Source organism: Bombus flavifrons, chromosome 8, assembly GCF_040668555.2.
Source record: "Bombus flavifrons isolate JBK064 chromosome 8, iyBomFlav1_principal, whole genome shotgun sequence".
NCBI lineage: Eukaryota > Metazoa > Arthropoda > Insecta > Hymenoptera > Apidae > Bombus > Bombus flavifrons.
In genome coordinates this window covers 2,080,941-2,099,418 of record NC_138449.1, presented here as the reverse complement: position 1 = coordinate 2,099,418, position 18,478 = coordinate 2,080,941, and the positions used below count along the sequence as shown (strand labels likewise).

The window sequence follows — 18,478 nt, the reverse complement described above, 5'->3', positions numbered from 1 at the left end:
AGTCAATCGTTTTCAGTATCAATGATAAAATGAATTATAGAAGCTAGAAACTAACGGAAGAACGGAATTGATAATATAAAATATGTGTAAAATAAATAGAATAGAAATAGTAAAGAGACAGGGAAGGAATTCGGTCTAAGTATACGACCGTTTAAATCTAAATTCTAGTTATCGTTAATAAACGAAACAATAAATGAATAATAAATCATGTTATTCGAATCTAGGTTTGAATGAAAGTTAAATAAAAATAATATCTTTCTTTTTCATGTACTAAAGACCTACAAAGAAAAAAAAAAATCAAACAGAAAATACTCTTCAATCATTGCCAATTAACAGATTCATTCTCCTCCGAATGATATTCTGAGTGTTTCCTTCGTTTATGTTATTTTAGATAGAGATTCTAATGCCGCGTTTTTAATCACGAATGAGCGTCACGCCGAAACCTGTTATACGATTTTCAAACTGCCGCCCATTCCTATATCAAATATTTTACATATAAAATCATCCTTATTCTTTGTATCAGATTCTGTAAATGAAAATAGGCGCTGTTAGAAAATCAAATTGACAAACAAGTCCGCTTAACTTCTATTCTGAACGTGCTTCATTGGAATTATTTCAAATTCTCGTCATCTCCTATCCTTCGTTTTCTTTTTCAAACAAATGCTGCAAAATAAGGTAACTATCGGAAAGCCACTTGACGAACGAGTATCCTCGACTTATTTTCCTATTTCCTTAACCAAACTTTGCAAAATAAAACAGCTGTTAGAAAATCAAATTGACGAATAGCTATCTTCAACACTCTTCGTTAGAATTACTGTAATCTTTTCTTTTAGACCTGCTTTTTCTCAGCCGAAGTGTAAAAGATAAAATAACCATAGGAAAAACCAATAAACACGATCTAACCGACTGTTTCCATAATCCATCGAGCGTCTTGGGCTGTGTAGGGTGTGGAGAAGACGCCTGGCGTTGCGTCCTCTTCGTCCTGATCAACAATCAAGGTTTCTCTGGGCGTCGTGCATCGAAGGATCCGCGTGCTGGCAGTGTTTCTTTAAACGTAGCGTGACCTTTTTCATATTTTGTTTCCCTTTCTCATTTTAAAACGATACATGTATTCAGAGAAGTGTATATGCGCGCGTGTATGTGTACACATGAAGTATACACGTTTCGTCAGAGAATTAGCCCGCCTGCTAATATCCGGCCAGGTCGGCGAACGTCTGATCCATTTCGTCGGCGATCGCTTTGTACTTACAGCGCTCGTTTACCACCACGTCTGCAATGCAAAAGGGAGGGTTACGTGGCACTAGTCGAATGTTAGATCCTGTGTTAGTTTTTGGGTACCTTTTACCGTCACTACGCTGCGGATCTTTATGTATTCAACTTAATTTATTGCACTGACTTATTTTGTGATTTTAATGTCATTTCTTCGTATAATGCGGACCATTCTTTTCTTTATTTCATTTGTTACACCAGAGTCGACAGATGCAAAAATATACAAAAGTTCCAAAGTAAACTTTTCAGCATAATGTTTAGAAGATGAAACAAATTGCTCTACTAATATTCGTTATAACGTTCAAAGTGCATTGAAAATATTATAATATCAAAGTATATTAATATGTGTAAAATGCCTAAACAAAGCAAATGTATTTAGCTATGCATAAAAATCCGTAGTTTAACAATCATCATCTTGTTAGAGAGAAAGAGAGAGAGAGAGAGAGAGAGGATGTTATTAATTTAGTAAAGGGACTATCTTAACCATAGATTCACCATTTTGCTTAGGAATTGTGGGTTTCTTACATCTCTATTCGAGATAACTTACAATTATTATAACTTATAACTTAAAATTACAAGAGTAATTAAATCTACAATAGTTTTTGATGGTTTTAGACCATTATTATTATTTGTTAGTATATTAGTATTGTTAATAAGTGATGGTTTAAAAAGGGTAGGATTTTATGCAAGGTTTTGAGAAAAAATACAGATGCTCGTAATTTGAATATTTTTATTGAAATCTCGCAGCAAGTATTGAAAGAAACATTCTTTCTTAGAACATGATCTACGATCGTAAAATAGTTAACAAATAAAATAAGACGGTAGTTTCAGGGCTAAATTTTTATTTGCCTGTTTGCTTAGTTACAATGATCGACGAATGCGCTTCACAGTCATTAAGAAACTTCTGTATCGCCGAATGTGAGTACTTACCGAATACGTTTTGTCGTAAAATCGGAATTATCATAAACGAGTGATTTGATTAATCGTAATCTAGAGTATGATTTACAAAATGAATAAAGAAGAAAAAAGGAAAGGAAGGGAAAAGATCGTAAGCGATGAATAATTCAAAAACCAAGGTGTTAACCGGATAAAATAAAAAAAGAAAACGAAAAGGAGGAATTGGACGTGAAGGAACGCGGAACGTATTTGTTTCAGATGCAACAAATTTGAGATACAAGTGTAATAGTAATAATAACGATAACGTAAGCGGATTGGTCGGTTTTACAAAATGATCTCGATAGTACACCGCGTTTGTCGGATGCACGAACAGCCGCCAATCATTTCGACAGTCGTCGGATACATACGATCGCCGATTATCAATTAATTCTTTTCGATCAACTCGGTGAAGGTGAGGTCCAGATCGTCGCAGATGTATTTGTACTTTTCTTTCTCGTGTACAAGCTCGTCTGAAATAAACAATGCCTTCGTTAAAAATTTATCGGATTAAGCAACTAATAAAACATTTATCGTTACACTTATATATATATATATAGAAGATAATCTGTATTATCCTAAAAAGTAAAAAGCGAATATATTGCTCCATCGCCTTTACACATACTTAATGTATGAAAATATTGATATGAAAATGATCTGATGGTAATACAAAATGCATTTCGCTGACAAAACAATGTTCGATTTTTAACTCTTTGCTTGTATGTATCTATTATGATAAGTTTACACTATTTCCTTCTTTATCAAACATTCCAAGCTTTATTTTAATTCTACGATCCAAAAATAATTTGACAAAAATCTTCTTCTATATTTATAGACACAATAAAGATACAATAATTGTGGAAAAAAACAAAGAGTTAAGATGAAAAAATGATATTCATGACGATGTTTCTACGGATATCTCCATTGTCTCGGTTCAGCAAGGGACGATATCGATATTTCACTTTCATGGAAAAATGCTGTCTTGTGGCAAATTAGAGCCTCGATGTCGTTAGTTAAGCAGGTTAAGCTCGAGAAGTAACTTACGGAGTACGTGTTAAGAGCAAGCGAGATTGTGAGAAAGTTTGAAATTTTGGTGGTATATATATGAATATATATATATATTTTTTTTTTATTTGTTTGGTCGAAGCGTTAAAGAGGTTGGTTAGTGGCACGTTAGACGCCGTAGAGTTCCATGAATGCCTGATCCAAGCCGTCTCCGATTTCCTTGTATTTCTCCTTCTCAGCCACCATTTCATCTGCAAGCATTCGCAATGTTATTTCGAAGAAAATTTGCAAACTCTTCGATAACTACTCGACAGTGTCGTAAGTGTCCGAGCAGATCTAAGCTCTAAGAAGGTAGTGCTAAGCTGTTGAGAATCGTTAAAGAGCTATGAAGCGTTGGTTGGACAGGAAGTGGGCTTTGGAGCAGATTCAATCTGTTCTTCCTTGGATGTTTTAGTAAAGATGAATGAGACTCGTGTATCTCTGACAGCTGCTTGTAGACCATGGAGTTTGAATTATAGTTTATGATGCTGATGTAACGCGTCGTGTATGAAATATGAATATATGATTTAAATTTGAGGAATAAAGAAAGATGATTCTTAGTTGTATCAGTGTTTCCTAATCTTTATCGAATCGTGATCCTCTTTATAATAGACAAATAATTTACGACTTCTCCACTCTCTCTCTCTCTCTATATATAAAGAAGATTACAATGATAAATAAACGCTAAAAAATTTTGTTTATAGCTAAAGTCAATTTTTATTTTATTTTTACTTTATAATTCTATCTAATATATAATAGCGTATAATATAATAGCGTTATTTAATATAACGCTGTTGTCATACTGAAGTAAATAAATGCCAGAAATTTTCAATTGAAATTGACTACTGACTCGCCAGGAAACACTTTACAATCTTTCGGGATCGCGACTCATAGGTTGGAAACGCAGAATCTATACTATACATGTTCCTTAAGTGACAATGAGAGAGGCTATTTTCTATAATTCTACACTTTTTCTAAGGGAGTACGAAGTTGTTAAAAGTTATTAAAAAATATTAAGTATTCTATATATTTCTAAAAATACAACAGCCTAATTAAAATGGTATCGATTCGAAGGAAACAAATATGGCGTCATAAAAATCTTTCCTCAAGGCCGCGTTCTTCATTTAAGAGAACTTGGACGGTCCAGAGAAAAGCAGTGGTTACATCACTACATATTATGTTTCTCTGAATCATCATGACTTCGACTCGAGAAAGACCTTTATTCTATGTACACATATATCTGTAGAAACTACGAATACACTTACTATGATCGGAGATGTCCTCCGAATAAACAGTCGAAAGTTTGACGATTATCATAGGAAAGGGATGGGCCATGCTGGACAACGGGATTGTAGTTGAAAAATTCGAAGACTAGCAAATAAAATAACAAGCGAGTTTACTCACCACGATTTTTTTGGATACGTACCATGGACACATTTTGGTTCTCCTTTGTGTATTGTGGCATGCAACAACTACGCACAGCTAACACAACGGGCAGCGTCGTGTGTTATATCGCGTTGTACACACAGTTGATGGTCAGTAGTTTTTTTTTATTTTTGTTAAGAAATCGGGAATTAACGCTTTGTTGGAAATCAGTTTAAGAAAAAAAAAATAGTATCAACACTCATACAGAGACGCACAAAAACAAACGACACGCTGTTTTTTCAAAATTAAAATATATATTACAAACAGTTTTATAATAATAGCAATATATATAATAATCATTACAGTGATATTAGTGTTATTATCGTTTCATTCGTTTTTTTTTTATTAATATTAAGTAAATTAATCAACTAAAACTCTCAAGTGTGAACTCAAGTATCTGCGTTTTCTTTTTTATGCATTTTCTCTGTCGCACTCATTCTCACTTTCTCATTCATTCCACCTTTTTCTCCCTCTCATGCTCTTTCACTCTATTGGCATTTTCTCGAAAAAAAAAGAAAAAAAAAAACGGGAATAACAAAGAAATGTCATTATCGTTAACGGTAGGACGCGTGGAATCGTCATTATTGTGCTTTCTTCGTTTTTCATAATTAGAGAGCAAGAGCATGATCTCTCTTACTCCTTCTCACACGCACTCTCTCTCTTTTTCACTATCGTTCTCTCTCTATAGAATAACTCGTGACGTTTTCGATCGCTGGACGCGCATTAATTTCTTCGGATGTCTTCCCGAGATTTTGAAAAACCCAAATGTACATTGTATTGTATCTAAAAAGATTTAGTTAGCATACTAACACGTATTAATCGATTGATACAAAAAATCTAAAACATTATTGCACAAACTATTCTTCGAAATGGTCATTCCGTAAGTGAATGCGGCATCTTTGTTTCAAGTGAAAAGCAATAATTATTATTTGTTCATAATAATTGATCACTCATATATTCTTCTTATTTTTTACGATAGAAGGACTTTGTATATTCAACAATGAAAAAGTTTATTCAATGTTTAGAGTGATTTAATTTTGAGCTGATTTTTATTGGTTCACATAACTCTATTAGGAAGTAGAGTTCCTTATTGCTGGAACGTTTTCAATTATTAGCCATCTTTCCATTAAATTTTCTATTCCTCATTTATCACATTTTTAGCGTGACAAGTGACAATTCATATCCTTAAGTTTAAATCCAACTTTCAAGAAACTGCATTACTTACGGGATTACCTAATACTTCATACTTTTACAAAGTTGAGAAACTTTCTAAATTCATCTCGACACGACATCCGACAAGCTACAATGAACGAGAATCACCCAGGGGATTAGATACGTAAAAGATGGTCAGGCAGTTTCTTCTTCACGATGATAAAGAGGGGGGAATGTTTCACGTGGAATTAACTATGACACACCTTCGAATTAGGTGATCTTAATACGGATGTAGATATTAATTAACGATATCGATTAACTGCGGCGATGAACAATCGCATAAGATGAAGTTACGCGCCATGAAATGGAAATTCTCTCATTCTTTCTTTTCCTCTTTTTTCCTTCTCCTTTTTCGTTTTCTATTGGCCAGAGAATGATTACAATAAAGGATTAATCCAGGCACGATCGGTAAACGTCGAGTGGCTCAGCGTGAACTAGAAGGACACGCGATTTTTGCCAACGTATTTTGCTCGTTCACCTTTCTATTTCTAATGATTGCTGCGTTAATTGCGATTGCAAGTTCACCCTTTTCTGTGAGCAAGTTTCCAAGATCACATTTTGTCGAATAATCTTTATGTGATTAAACATTGAGTACTTGAGGAACACGTAGTAGAAAATTAGAGAAGGAGATTCTGTTTGAAAAATTCACTCTGCGGTTCAAATAGCTTTCGATATTTAATATCAGATAGTTTATAGTTAATATGCTTTTAAAAAATGTAGAAAATTGGAATGTATTTTTATATATATCCATGTTGACATATTTCTATCAAATAAAAATACAAATTTGCCTATTAAATTTAAAATTAAAACTTCAACATTGAATAATGATACAAATAGCAATATAAATTAAAACCGAAATATTTTCAAATTATTTAATTTAACATATTTCTTATTTACTGTTTAACATTATGTAAAATACAATTCAACACAGAACCACAAAGAGTCAAATAAAAGACATAGCATAAAAGTCTCTCAAAAATTCTCAGCAGACTTTCTTTCCACGTTTCATGCATAATTATATATAAATAATCTCCTTCTCTTTGAACTGGACTATATATTCTGAAGTGCCCTGTATTATCATACATGTATATTAATATACGATTTAAACTACAAATATACAAAAACTTTTAACATATATTGCGGTTTCTTTCTATATATCTCTTATTCCTGACGTATACCTCGCTAAATTCTAAGCTTTAACCAGTGAGATTAATACTAGTGTCTTTTTGGCTGGACCACGCGCAAATACGAGCTTAATATTGGATTTGTTCCTCGAAGGTATCACTTAGCTGGCAGTGAGCGTCTTTTAGAAGCATTTAAGATTTATCATCAGTGAACGAACGAGCAGTGGAAGAAGGCCAAGGACGTTCCTTTTTCATGCTGAGCCCCAAGGAATTATAAAACGTTAACGACGAAAAGCAACGAACAATGGTCATGTTCGCCCTTTTGCTGCCAATTCATACAGTAGTCCTACGTGGAGGAAAAATTTACTTATGTGGTCGAATTTGTCAAACATTTTTTTTAAGGTCGTCCCAATATGTTTATTGGAACTTTTTATGATTGTCATTGAAATGTGCATTAATTAACAAATTAAGGAGTCTAAGCCATTAATTATACAATTTAATACTGTTCATATAAAAGCTATATAACTATCTCATGTACACAAAGATAATAATCAAAATACAGAAGAATAGAATTTTCAGCAAAATAGATTAATTCAAAAAGTAGAATGGTATAAATCTCGCGATATCTTACGAACCGAATCAAATTGAGCCGGACGTGAACCTCGGAAGCCACGATACGTGATAGGACGTAACAGGTGGAAAATGCTTGACAAACTCGATAGAAAATTCTTCCTTGACGTACACGCTTTGATCGGTTGCCCTTTTTACTCTGTTTCCTATGTCTTCACTACTCACGATTCTCTTTTACAGTACTCGCCTCGTAAGGAATTAAAAGACGCTCAATAGTATTGAAATTAATCATACTAATCGGCAATCCAATTAAAAGCAAGCATTACCAGAGAAGAAAAGAAAAAAAAGATAGTCGTGAAAGATATGTTTTGGACAACAAACGAAAAAATTTCAAAGAAAAAGAAGAAAAGAAACACAGAAGACAAAGGGAGTTTTTATCTTCGAGTCCCTTTGACAAACCGCACACCCTACCTTTCTTCTTTTATACATTATACATTTTACTTGAACCATCGTTCTATCCTTTCCTACGAAAAAGATGAAGAAACGACAGTTCGAGTGAAAAGCGTGCGCAGCAGAAGTATATAAAGTGTAAAGTATATCCTCTCTTTCCGACGAAAAAGAGAAAAGGAAGAAAAGAAAAAAAAAGTTTTTCAACGTTCTGCGAAACGTTTACGAAAGCACTCGTGTCGCACAGCGTGTATTTTTTGTTTCTCAACGATATTTCGATAAATATCGTCGAACTCAAAAAGCTTTCGATGTTCGTTCGTTCGTTCGTTCTGCGACCCTCACCCCTTTCGAATTCTGTTTACAGTATTTACTTTTTATTCCTTTTATCTCTGTTTTGTTCCTTTAATCCCGAAGGAATCGTACCCTAGTATCTGCGTATGCTTTTAAATTCTCAACGTTTTTGTTATTTATATAAATCTTTTCTCGACTTTTTTTTCTCTCATGTTTCTGTCAGCCGCGAGACACGATCTACATGTTCTGGATGTCATGCAGGGTGGCCTCCATCTCTTCCTGGAGCAATTTGTTTTTCTCTCTCTCGGCGGCAAGGTCGTCTGTAAAGATCACCGGTTAGAGGGAGGTTGCACACGCACATAGAAGGCACAGACGAGCGCGCACAACTTTCTCATTGATCGCGGATATGCCCTCTCGGGGGTTGCAGTGGTTAGAGGAATGAAACACGTCGTGATCATCGAGCAACTATGTACACACGTCACACGAGACGACGCGACATATGACGATTATGTCATCGCTTTTTTTGGGTTTTAAGTCGTCGTCGCAGTTAGCATTAAAATCGGCAAATACGTGAAATAGGTTTTACAGCAAACGACAGGCATGATTGTTTCGTAGATGGAAGAAGAACCGAATGATGGAAAAAGTAGTAAAAAATAAAAATACACTATCAGCTACACGTATTAGGACACGTAGAGATACATAAAAAAAGAAACTGAATTCTTTTCACTGGCTTTTAGTGATTTTATTATTCCTCGACTATTTTGCTTCATTCATTATTTATTTTATTATAAATCTGTTATTTCATTCATCGTGAAAGATTAAATCAAGTGACCAATAAATGTAAATGGGTGTCCTAATCTTTATGACCAACAGTGTATACATTCTTAATGGATCATTATATAATATTACATAAGTTATTCGTTATTCAATAGTAAAAATCGAGATATAATTATTTTGATAATAATTTCTAGGAAAGAACCATCAAAACGTGGAGTAATTTATAATCAGATTTTAAATCGTTGAAAATAAAAAAGTGGATTTTTCCATAAATCTAGTACTCCAACTGACTGTCGTCTGCGGTTCTATTAATCATTGGATGCACTCAAACAAACTCGAGGAGCTTGGTGAATTTGGAAAGAAGCGATGTTATGGTTTCGTTAATAGATCCCTAACAGGTTATCGCAACTGTAACTGAATGCAATCTTACTGTTCATATTCTGCTCCCTTCGACTTGTTTTTAACGTTCGATTCGTAGTTCTCTCTCTCTTTCTTACTCTAACTAAGAACATAATTTCTAATGCTAAATTAGACTAAAGTACCAAAGAAACAACAAAATGGTTGCTATTCGTAGTAGAGTTGGAAAGAAGGTTCGTAATGACCGTTCGAGAAAGTAAAATGTCTCGAAAACGAAAATTTCGAACGATGACACGAGAGAAACGGAAATGAAAAATGGTTGGATGAGATACGCACCTTCGAGCCTGTCGACCTCCTTCTGCAATTTCTGCACGGATCTTTCTGCGAACTCGGCACGAGCTTCAGCCTACAGAAACGAGAAGAATAGATCAGTATTTGTACTTTGTCACATTCATGTGATTTGTCGTCGATTTTAAAATTTTTACATAGGAAACTAAATTCTATGCATGCGTCAATGCTAATAATTTACAGAGTATTACGCATACGTATATTATATCCCATTTAAATTCATCAAAATAAAATGCAATGCCGAGTATAATAATAATTATTAAATATCGATATTTACTAATATCATTATATAAATGAAATATTATTAAAATAAAATATCCTTTTAAAATCGACGGATTTCTCCACTGCTATTTTTTCTTATTAGTACAATTGCACTCCATGCTTTATTTTTACTTCCAATGAAAACAATATAACGAAAAACTGTTAGTTAAATGCACACATTGTTTTTTGTTAATTAAAAAAATTCTATTTTTTTTTTTTTTTACTCATGACAACACCCAAACATTCGTACCTCATTCGTTGCTTATCAGGAATTGAGCAATCGATATACATCTTTTATAGTTGTTCTTTTCGCTTGTACTTATGCGTAATATGTGAAATATCAGTACCTGAACTGGATTAATGAAAGTTGTGCAAAATAAAAGGGGAATGTGTACAAAAAGAACGAGCATCTAATGGAAAGAAGCAACAGGATACTACAGCATGTACAAACCTAAATAAAATTCTGCTAATTCAGCTAATTCTAGTGTTTGTACAACGAAACCAAAATGATAGATATAAGAATCTCTAAAAATTTCTTTTTTACAAAAAATGATAATATTTCAAATTCTGCAATGAAGAATTCCACTTTCGTTTCGATTCTCACTTACCTCTTTTAATTGACTATCCAGAATCTTCACCTGGCCCACGAAAGTCTCCTCTCTTTGCGTCGCCTATTTTTAGACAAGCGCAAACAAAAAGAGAAAAAAAAACGATCTCAAGTTAGCTTTACAAAACTAAAAAAGAGAAGAAAAATATGTGAAGTAAAACAAAACGAGAAGAAGAAAGATGAAAAATGACGGCTAAGGTTATAGAAAGAAAGTAGCGTAAATGAGGAGAGAGAAAAGGGTGAACGAGTTAATGTTTTAGTAGAAACGGCGGAAAACTCGCGACGACAAATCACACTCTGCTAAAAAAAAAAAAAAACAAGAATCAGATGCAAAACACTCTCTAAAATGATTTGTACCTCCTTCAGGCGAGAGGTAAGAGTCTTAATTTGGTTCTTGTACTCCTCTTCACGCTGGTTGGCCTATGGTACAGTAACGTGAACATTATGCATCTTAATATGGAAATTTACTTTTCTCGATCCATCCACGCGTCTTCTCTTTTTTCCTTTTTAATTCTATGCCGCCTGTTCGATTTTTTATCTCTCGCGTTATTTTCTATCGCGTTTATCATACACGTTTTGTGGACGAACGCGGTGCATTAAAACCTCTGCGAACCTGTGTATTCATTTCACGTTACCGTGGAAAATCTTGCGATATTTCTCTTACATGGTGTTACCGTTTTTCTGACAGCGATTCTTTTGTCCCGTGATAACTTTCGCAGTGTGTAAGTCCCTCGAGAAACCAGGGATTTGATGCGCGCGAAGGAAAACGAGAACCCGAGTGTTAAATGAACGCGTCGTTATGAGGCAAATCGTTTAAATCTGCTCTTTCGATTATAATTGGATTATTAATAAACTGAACTCTTTGTTCTCCTCTGATATCGCTATAGTGATATTTTATGACAAGAAAATTATTTCTTCTATTATGTTCAGAGGTGAAATTGTTTCGAAAATGAAAAAGAGAAGAAGCCTACTATATAAATAAATCTATCAATATTTATAATTAGACTGTCGGATATTTATGTATTCACAGAAAAAATAGTAATTTTATTTTGTATACTTTAATTATAATATGAATTATAATTTTAATTTTGTATACTTCAATTATAATATGAATTTTAATTTTAATTTTGTATACTTTAAAAGTATACAAATTTATATAAATTTACAAGGTATGCAAAAATATAGAAAATGTTTCATTTGCATATGAGAAACGTTTATAAGACGTAGAATTGATACAAATTGGTCGCGGCGCGAACGTGCAGTGAATTTGAAAGAAAGAGAAAGTGAAACAGATTGTATATGTATGTATATTCGAGATTATATATATATATATATATATATATATATATATATATATATATATATATATATATATATATTTGTTGTCAGTAGTACTTACCTTCTCTTCGGAAACCTCGAGGGATTTCAGGTTGTTGCCAACTACGCGAAGCTCTTCTTCAAGCTCGACGATCTTCCTGTAAAATGAAAAAATCATTTACAACAAATCCAGGTCGTAAATATGAATTCCTACCTGTGAGTGTGTTTCTTTAAGTATGTGGAAGAGCACTGGTCGCTGCTCTTTGTTTAATTTTAATTTTCAGGATGATTGAATTGCTTTCAACAGAGAATTCAGAATATTTTCTTAAGCAAGTAATTTTTTAATTTCATTTAATTTTTTTAATTTCTTTCAGTAATTTTTTCATTTAATTTTTATTCAAAATATGATATCTTTTTACAATTTTTTCATGAAAGGAATTTAAGATACTCGATTTTAAAGATTGAGTATCAAAAATATTATACAGGGTGTTTCAAAATTTATATGGAACCTTTTGCAACAGTATTATATAGAAATACTTTTTTCAATAATATCACCGACTATAATTTTATATTGATCTGTCATCGACCAGCGTTCGTCCTTGTTAGACAAGCGGAAGGAAATTGTTCATGAACGTTGAAAAATTAAAAAGAATGTAGAGAACAGTGGCACATGCACAAACTGAACCACCTACCCTTCCGAAAGTTCTGCCTTTTCCTCGGCGCGCTCAAGATCCTGTTCCATCATGACTAGTTTTCTGGCAACCTGTGATCAACAGCCACACTTGTCATGCGAAAAAGCAAGGATGATAAAAAAAAAAAAAAAATATGAACAGAAACAAAAAGAAAAAAAATTCCAGTAAAATACAGAAAACAAAAGTTATATCGCAAATGCATGCGGACAGTCAGCTTCCAGTCTGCTTCTCCTTGTTTCCCATTGCTTCATTGCAGTCTGCTGCTCGATTTGTGACTCGAATCTTAGTGAAACGCTTATAGAAATATATTTTTATCCAAAAATATGGAATCAAAACGAATTTCATAAAGTATATAATGCATTCACGAATTATAGTATTAAAACAAAGTATTTTATAAAATATAAAATATAGAAAAAGAAATATACAAGTTGCTTTATCGTATTAAGTACTTTTTGATTCCGATTTTCTTGGATACAAGAATTTGAAGAGGAATCTCAGTCACAATTGCTATTACACTACACATTGTAAACATTGTTTTGCAATTGCAAATTTTCTTACGCAAGTTCTCTGCCTCCTCACATAAAAGTGAGTCTACAGACTCAGATTTCTCTTTTAAAAGTAACACGATTCAATCGACATACACGATCGATCCACGACACAAATCGTGATCGATCGCAACTGCACGGAACCTGTTTGGTTCCAAACCAACAACTATATGAATTTTCATTGGGAGAAAACTCAAAAAGAAAACCAATCAAACGAACACATTAGGAAACATCTGTGTTAAGACAGTTGCACACGTGATCACGTGTCATCAAACGTCTTTAATCGTGCCTCTGTGTGTATGTATACATATGTGGCAGGTGTACATCCTCGTGGACATGCACACATGAGAAAGTGTAGCGAAAAACAGGGGGGAAAAATGGGGTATAAGAAACGGGCGGTTTTTGGCGCACGCTTGAAATTCGAAAAGAGGCATTGTTAATGGCAAGAAAAGAAAAATATGGTGGGTGTGAGTGTTTTGATTTTTTGAGAAACGGATGCTTACGACTCTCCGGCCTCGGCACGTTCCTCAGCACGTTCTAGATCGGCCTCAACCATGGCCAATTTACGGGCGACCTGTATAAACGACACATACACACGGTTTCTCTTTATGTTCCGTTTTTGTCTCCCTCCAGCAGTTCCTTAGCTCGCTCTTTTTCTCTTTCCGTTTCGCCGGTCCCTGTCTCGTGTCTCGAGGCATCTGGGCCAAGATCGACGCTCTCGCGCCTCGATCTTGCCGCCATTATCGCCCCATCATCGAGATCACCGTGATTCTGACCGACTCGATGTCGCTCTACGAACTGAAAGAGCTCGCTCCTTTTGCGTCTGGTTGCTTCCATCGACTCCACTCAGTCTAGTCTCCCCTCCATTCGTTTTTGTAACTCTACCTTGAACGTGGCGAATTTCTAAAGTAAATGGCTCGTCGGAAACGTGGAATAGCGTTTGATTGTAACGAGTCGGTGATTAGTGTTAACTGACTGCTTTCAGAGATTTATTGGAGTACGAAAATTTTGTTTGAAGTTGTTAGATGTGGAGGGGAAGTGATGGTAGCTTCTTGGCGTGCATTTTGTATGAGATTTTCTATGCGATATTGCGGAATCCATGTAGAGAATTTTCTATAAAAATGCCTATTTTATTCGTTCTATTGCAATTACTATCATTAAAGAATTAGTAATAGTGTGTTATAATATTTGAACAGCTCGGTAGATAATTATAGTGAAAATGGTATAATAGAAATACATTGTACATGTAACTATGTTGCTTTTCGAATAGAAAACAATACTAATTTTTCCAAAAACATTTTCTATGCGATATTGCGGAATTCTTGTAGAGAATTTTCTATAAAAATGCCTATTTTATTAGTTCTATTGCAATTACTATCATTAAAGAATTAGTAATAGTGTGTTATAATACTTGAACAGATCGGTAGATAATTATAATGAAAATGGTATAATAGAAATACATTGTACATGTAACTATGTTGCTTTTCGAATAGAAAACAATACTAATGTTTTCAAAAACATTTCTATGCGATATTGCGGAATTCTCGTAGAGATTTTTCTATAAAAATGCCTATTTTATTCGTTCTATTGCAATTACTATCATTAAAGAATTAGTAATAGTGTGTTATAATACTTGAACAGTTCGGTAGATAATTATAGTGAAAATGGTATAATAGAAATACATTGTACATGTAACTATGTTGCTTTTCGAATAGAAAACAATACTAATGTTTTCAAAAACATTTCTATGCGATATTGCGGAATCCATGTAGAGAATTTTCTATAAAAATGCCTATTTTATTAGTTCTATTGCAATTACTATCATTAAAGAATTAGTAATAGTGTGTTATAATATTTGAACAGCTCGGTAGATAATTATAGTGAAAATGGTATAATAGAAATACATTGTACATGTAACTATGTTGCTTTTCGAATAGAAAGCAATACTAACTTTCCAAAAGCATTCTAATAGAATCATATTTTCTTTCAAGGAGAACCATGTCAACTGATTACAGTTTCTTATATCTAAAATCTGGTAATCACTAAATTGCTTGGTGGCAGTATAATGATGTAGAGATAAGACAAGCAAGTAAACTAAAAGTAAAAAAATATTAATACATGGACGTATTTATATCTTCCAAGCTACAAGATACTATAAAATGAAATTTCCTTTACCTCCATTTAAAAAAGCTACCAAACTTCCAAATCTCTCCAACACCTTCACCCTTCACTTTCCACTCAATTGAGAAAAAGTAATTCTAATCCAAAAATTTCCTTTGTCGTCCCATCACCACCAAGATGTCCTTTTTTTCAACATTTTCAACAATTCAATACATTTCCTAGACGCTTCTCTGCAAAACAAGATGCAGATCGCGTGTTCTTGACCAAGTGGAACGGGTCGGAAAGAGCCAGAAGACGGAACCACTTAATCATCTCATTATTCGTTCACAAATATTCGCCCACTTATTCGAGCTAACTCGTCGCGCTTGGTTAAGGGGTTAATAGTATTCCGCGTTCCTCCGCGCAAAATCCTACTCGTGATGGAATCGCAAATATTGAACCAGTGAAACACTAACCGTGAAACGTGCTTTTCTGTTCGAACTGTTTCGTTCGCTAGACGAGGAACGAATAATTTAAACGCGTTTAACTTGGCGACAACGAGCCACGGAGAGGTTGGAATTTTAAATAAAACTCCAGATATACCGTATTCGTGGCTCGGACCGACACGAGTCGAATAAGTGTACGCGTTCAAATAATCTTTAACGAAGAGCTCTTTCAATTGTGTAGAACGCATCTCGTAAAGAGGAGATAAGAAACGAAGCAAGAGAAGACGTTTTCTCCACTTCGTTCCTAGAGATTGGCACGAATGGATAGAAATACTCGTATACTACGCAGTAACAACGAGATCGTCGTGGAAAACGAAAGAGAATTCACGTCGTCCCCCAGCATAAACCACGGAATAAAGCTGTTCACAGCGAGCTCTCTGGAATGTCCCTTTCGTTTGTCTACGTAGACCTTTCGTTCTATGCATGCAACCAACATCTTTTATGCGAACGTGACGCAACCCCTCGTGCAACTGCTTCTCCACGTGACAATCATCGTCCGTGGATCTTTCATTTCGATCAATAATTCTCTACCCGATAGAGAAATATAAAAATAAAAGAAATATATTATCGTCTGTAGATGTTTCATTTTGGCCAATAATTTTGTACTCGATATAAAATATAGAAATTTAGAAGAAAGCAAATATTGCAGCATATGAAAAACGTAAGAAGCCGCATATTTTATAAAAGATTAATTTCAAAATTTGATACATTGTTAATCAACACCACGTTAAAATATTTTTCTTATATTTCATATTCAAAATATCTTCCATATGTTTTGATATTTACTTTTGAGATTGAATATGCAATTTTTACCATTTTTAATATTTAGAAAATATAAATCAACGAATGCAAACTCTATATTTTTTCCACATCGTTTTTACATATCAAACGATAATGAAAACTTTTTAAAAACAAAGTTGATTAAGATGATACGTTCATGACATGAAATGATCATTAAGTGGAATTGGATTAGATATCTAATAGCCAAATATTGGAGCAAGAATTACAATTCGCAAAATTTCGGAATGTTTTTTTAGAACCAATAAAACCTACGTTATCTGGATGACGTAACTGACCAAAATTTGTCATTTGGCGGGAGGTTTATGTAACGTTCGCAAGTCCAAGATACAGGGGGTTCAATGATAAGCGATTATTGCATCGGGTTAAAACACAGAAAGTAATATCACACTCGGTTAAGGCTCGCTTCCGTTGATTTTCTGCAATAACTGTTATGCGGTTAGATCGTTAGACAGACAAGCAAATCGAGATTCTAATAGAATCTCGCAAATTTGATTCGGTATCACTGCAAACATTAAGAAACATTGTACAATTTGTCTAGTTTCGACGTTTGTTAATACAATGACGCTCTAAGAAGATAAATGATGAGTTCGATTTTGTTATTGGGAGAGGATACAGACGCGTTGAAGTTACAACGATGCGTTTTAGGATTAAATAAATTTTTGTCAAACACTAGAGGAGTCATCAATAATGTAGTTCTCTGTGAAACTTTTATCAATACTTGCGCAAGACACTCTGCATTTGAGCAATAACAAGCAATAAATCAAGATATTCGATGAATCTGACGATGTAATGGAACTTTCTTTTTTTAATCGTTTGCCGGGTGTGTTGATACACGTTCGATGCAGCAAAGATTCGTTTGTGCTCATCGAACAGCGTTTTCCTAATATTTCACGTTTTCTACCGTGCCAGGAAAGTTTCGTGAATTAATTTTTCGTAATTTTATTTTGCAAGACAGCCGTTTGAATATATCGAGCCTCAATTTTATTCAAAGTATAAAACACGGTTGAGTAATATGAAAATAATCGAATTTATAAAAGAAATTGCATATCAAATGCTATAGATGTGCAACGACCATGAAGGAATTAATTCTGATGCCCCGTTATTTTCAATTTCTAATTTCTGCATACTAGTTACATCTGCTAAGAAAGAAGAATCGAATCAAATAAATTTTATGTTTCTTCAACTGTGTAATATTATAATATCAAAGTAAGTTTATTTTGTAATCTTTGTAACTTCGACGTCGTCATGTGACACAACCTACCATAACAGATGGATGTTTGCAATATTTCTGAGCTACATTCCGAATTCCAGAAAAGCAAAAAGAGGAAGTCTTTGGACAAAAGCAGCACCATTTTAATCGCGCAGCTGACCGAGAGCCACATAGTCTCGTTTTTATCACAACACAGAACGCGTTAACCATATTTTAACGAAGCCAGTTTCCGATTAGACAAACCGAACACGCGAACTTACGATATTCACCGAATGTATGTTGAAAAACGATTTTGCGCGATAATTTTTATATGCAAAGTAGACTTTTATTTTTCTTTTTTTTTTTTCTTTCTACGAAATTGGCACTTGAAACATTGTTTACTTGTTCTCCCCCCCCCCCCTTTTGTTTGCTCCAACAAACACTTGGAAATCACAGATATACAGCGGTTTTTAATATTTAAGTCGCGCTCAAAACACGTGACACTGATATTATTCATATACGTGTATCACTTATCCATCATTTTTTTTCCTTTTCTTTTTTAATATTCCCAAAATAAGAATTATTTTACTGAAACACTGCACTTCTTACCAGTTGATCGATCAGTCGTTATCTCACTCGACGAAATCACAGACGATCAATACC

The 18,478-nt window shown here is 34.0% G+C and overlaps 1 protein-coding gene across 25 annotated transcripts in view; it reads right to left on the bottom strand.

The window, feature by feature from the left end:
• Positions 1-818: 818 nt before the first annotated feature.
• Positions 819-18,478, bottom strand: part of Tm1 (tropomyosin 1) — a 37,733-nt gene continuing 20,073 nt past the window's right edge. For 10 of the 25 annotated variants that reach the window (XM_069119331.1, XM_069119325.1, XM_069119327.1 and 7 more), the window contains 5 exons: positions 13,723-13,793; positions 12,065-12,140; positions 11,023-11,085; positions 9,786-9,855; positions 2,095-2,675 (listed from right to left, as the gene is read on the bottom strand). In XM_069119331.1, coding sequence (XP_068975432.1) covers positions 2,590-2,675; positions 9,786-9,855; positions 11,023-11,085; positions 12,065-12,140; positions 13,723-13,793 — 366 coding nt within the window. In that variant the 3' untranslated portion in view covers positions 2,095-2,589. Of the gene's footprint in view, positions 1,271-2,094; positions 2,676-4,903; positions 7,634-7,668; positions 8,636-9,785; positions 9,856-10,666; positions 10,730-11,022; positions 11,086-12,064; positions 12,141-12,674; positions 12,746-13,722; positions 13,794-18,478 lie in introns of those variants that run through there. The other 15 variants (XR_011173930.1, XR_011173928.1, XR_011173931.1 and 12 more) reach the window with 9 other exon arrangements.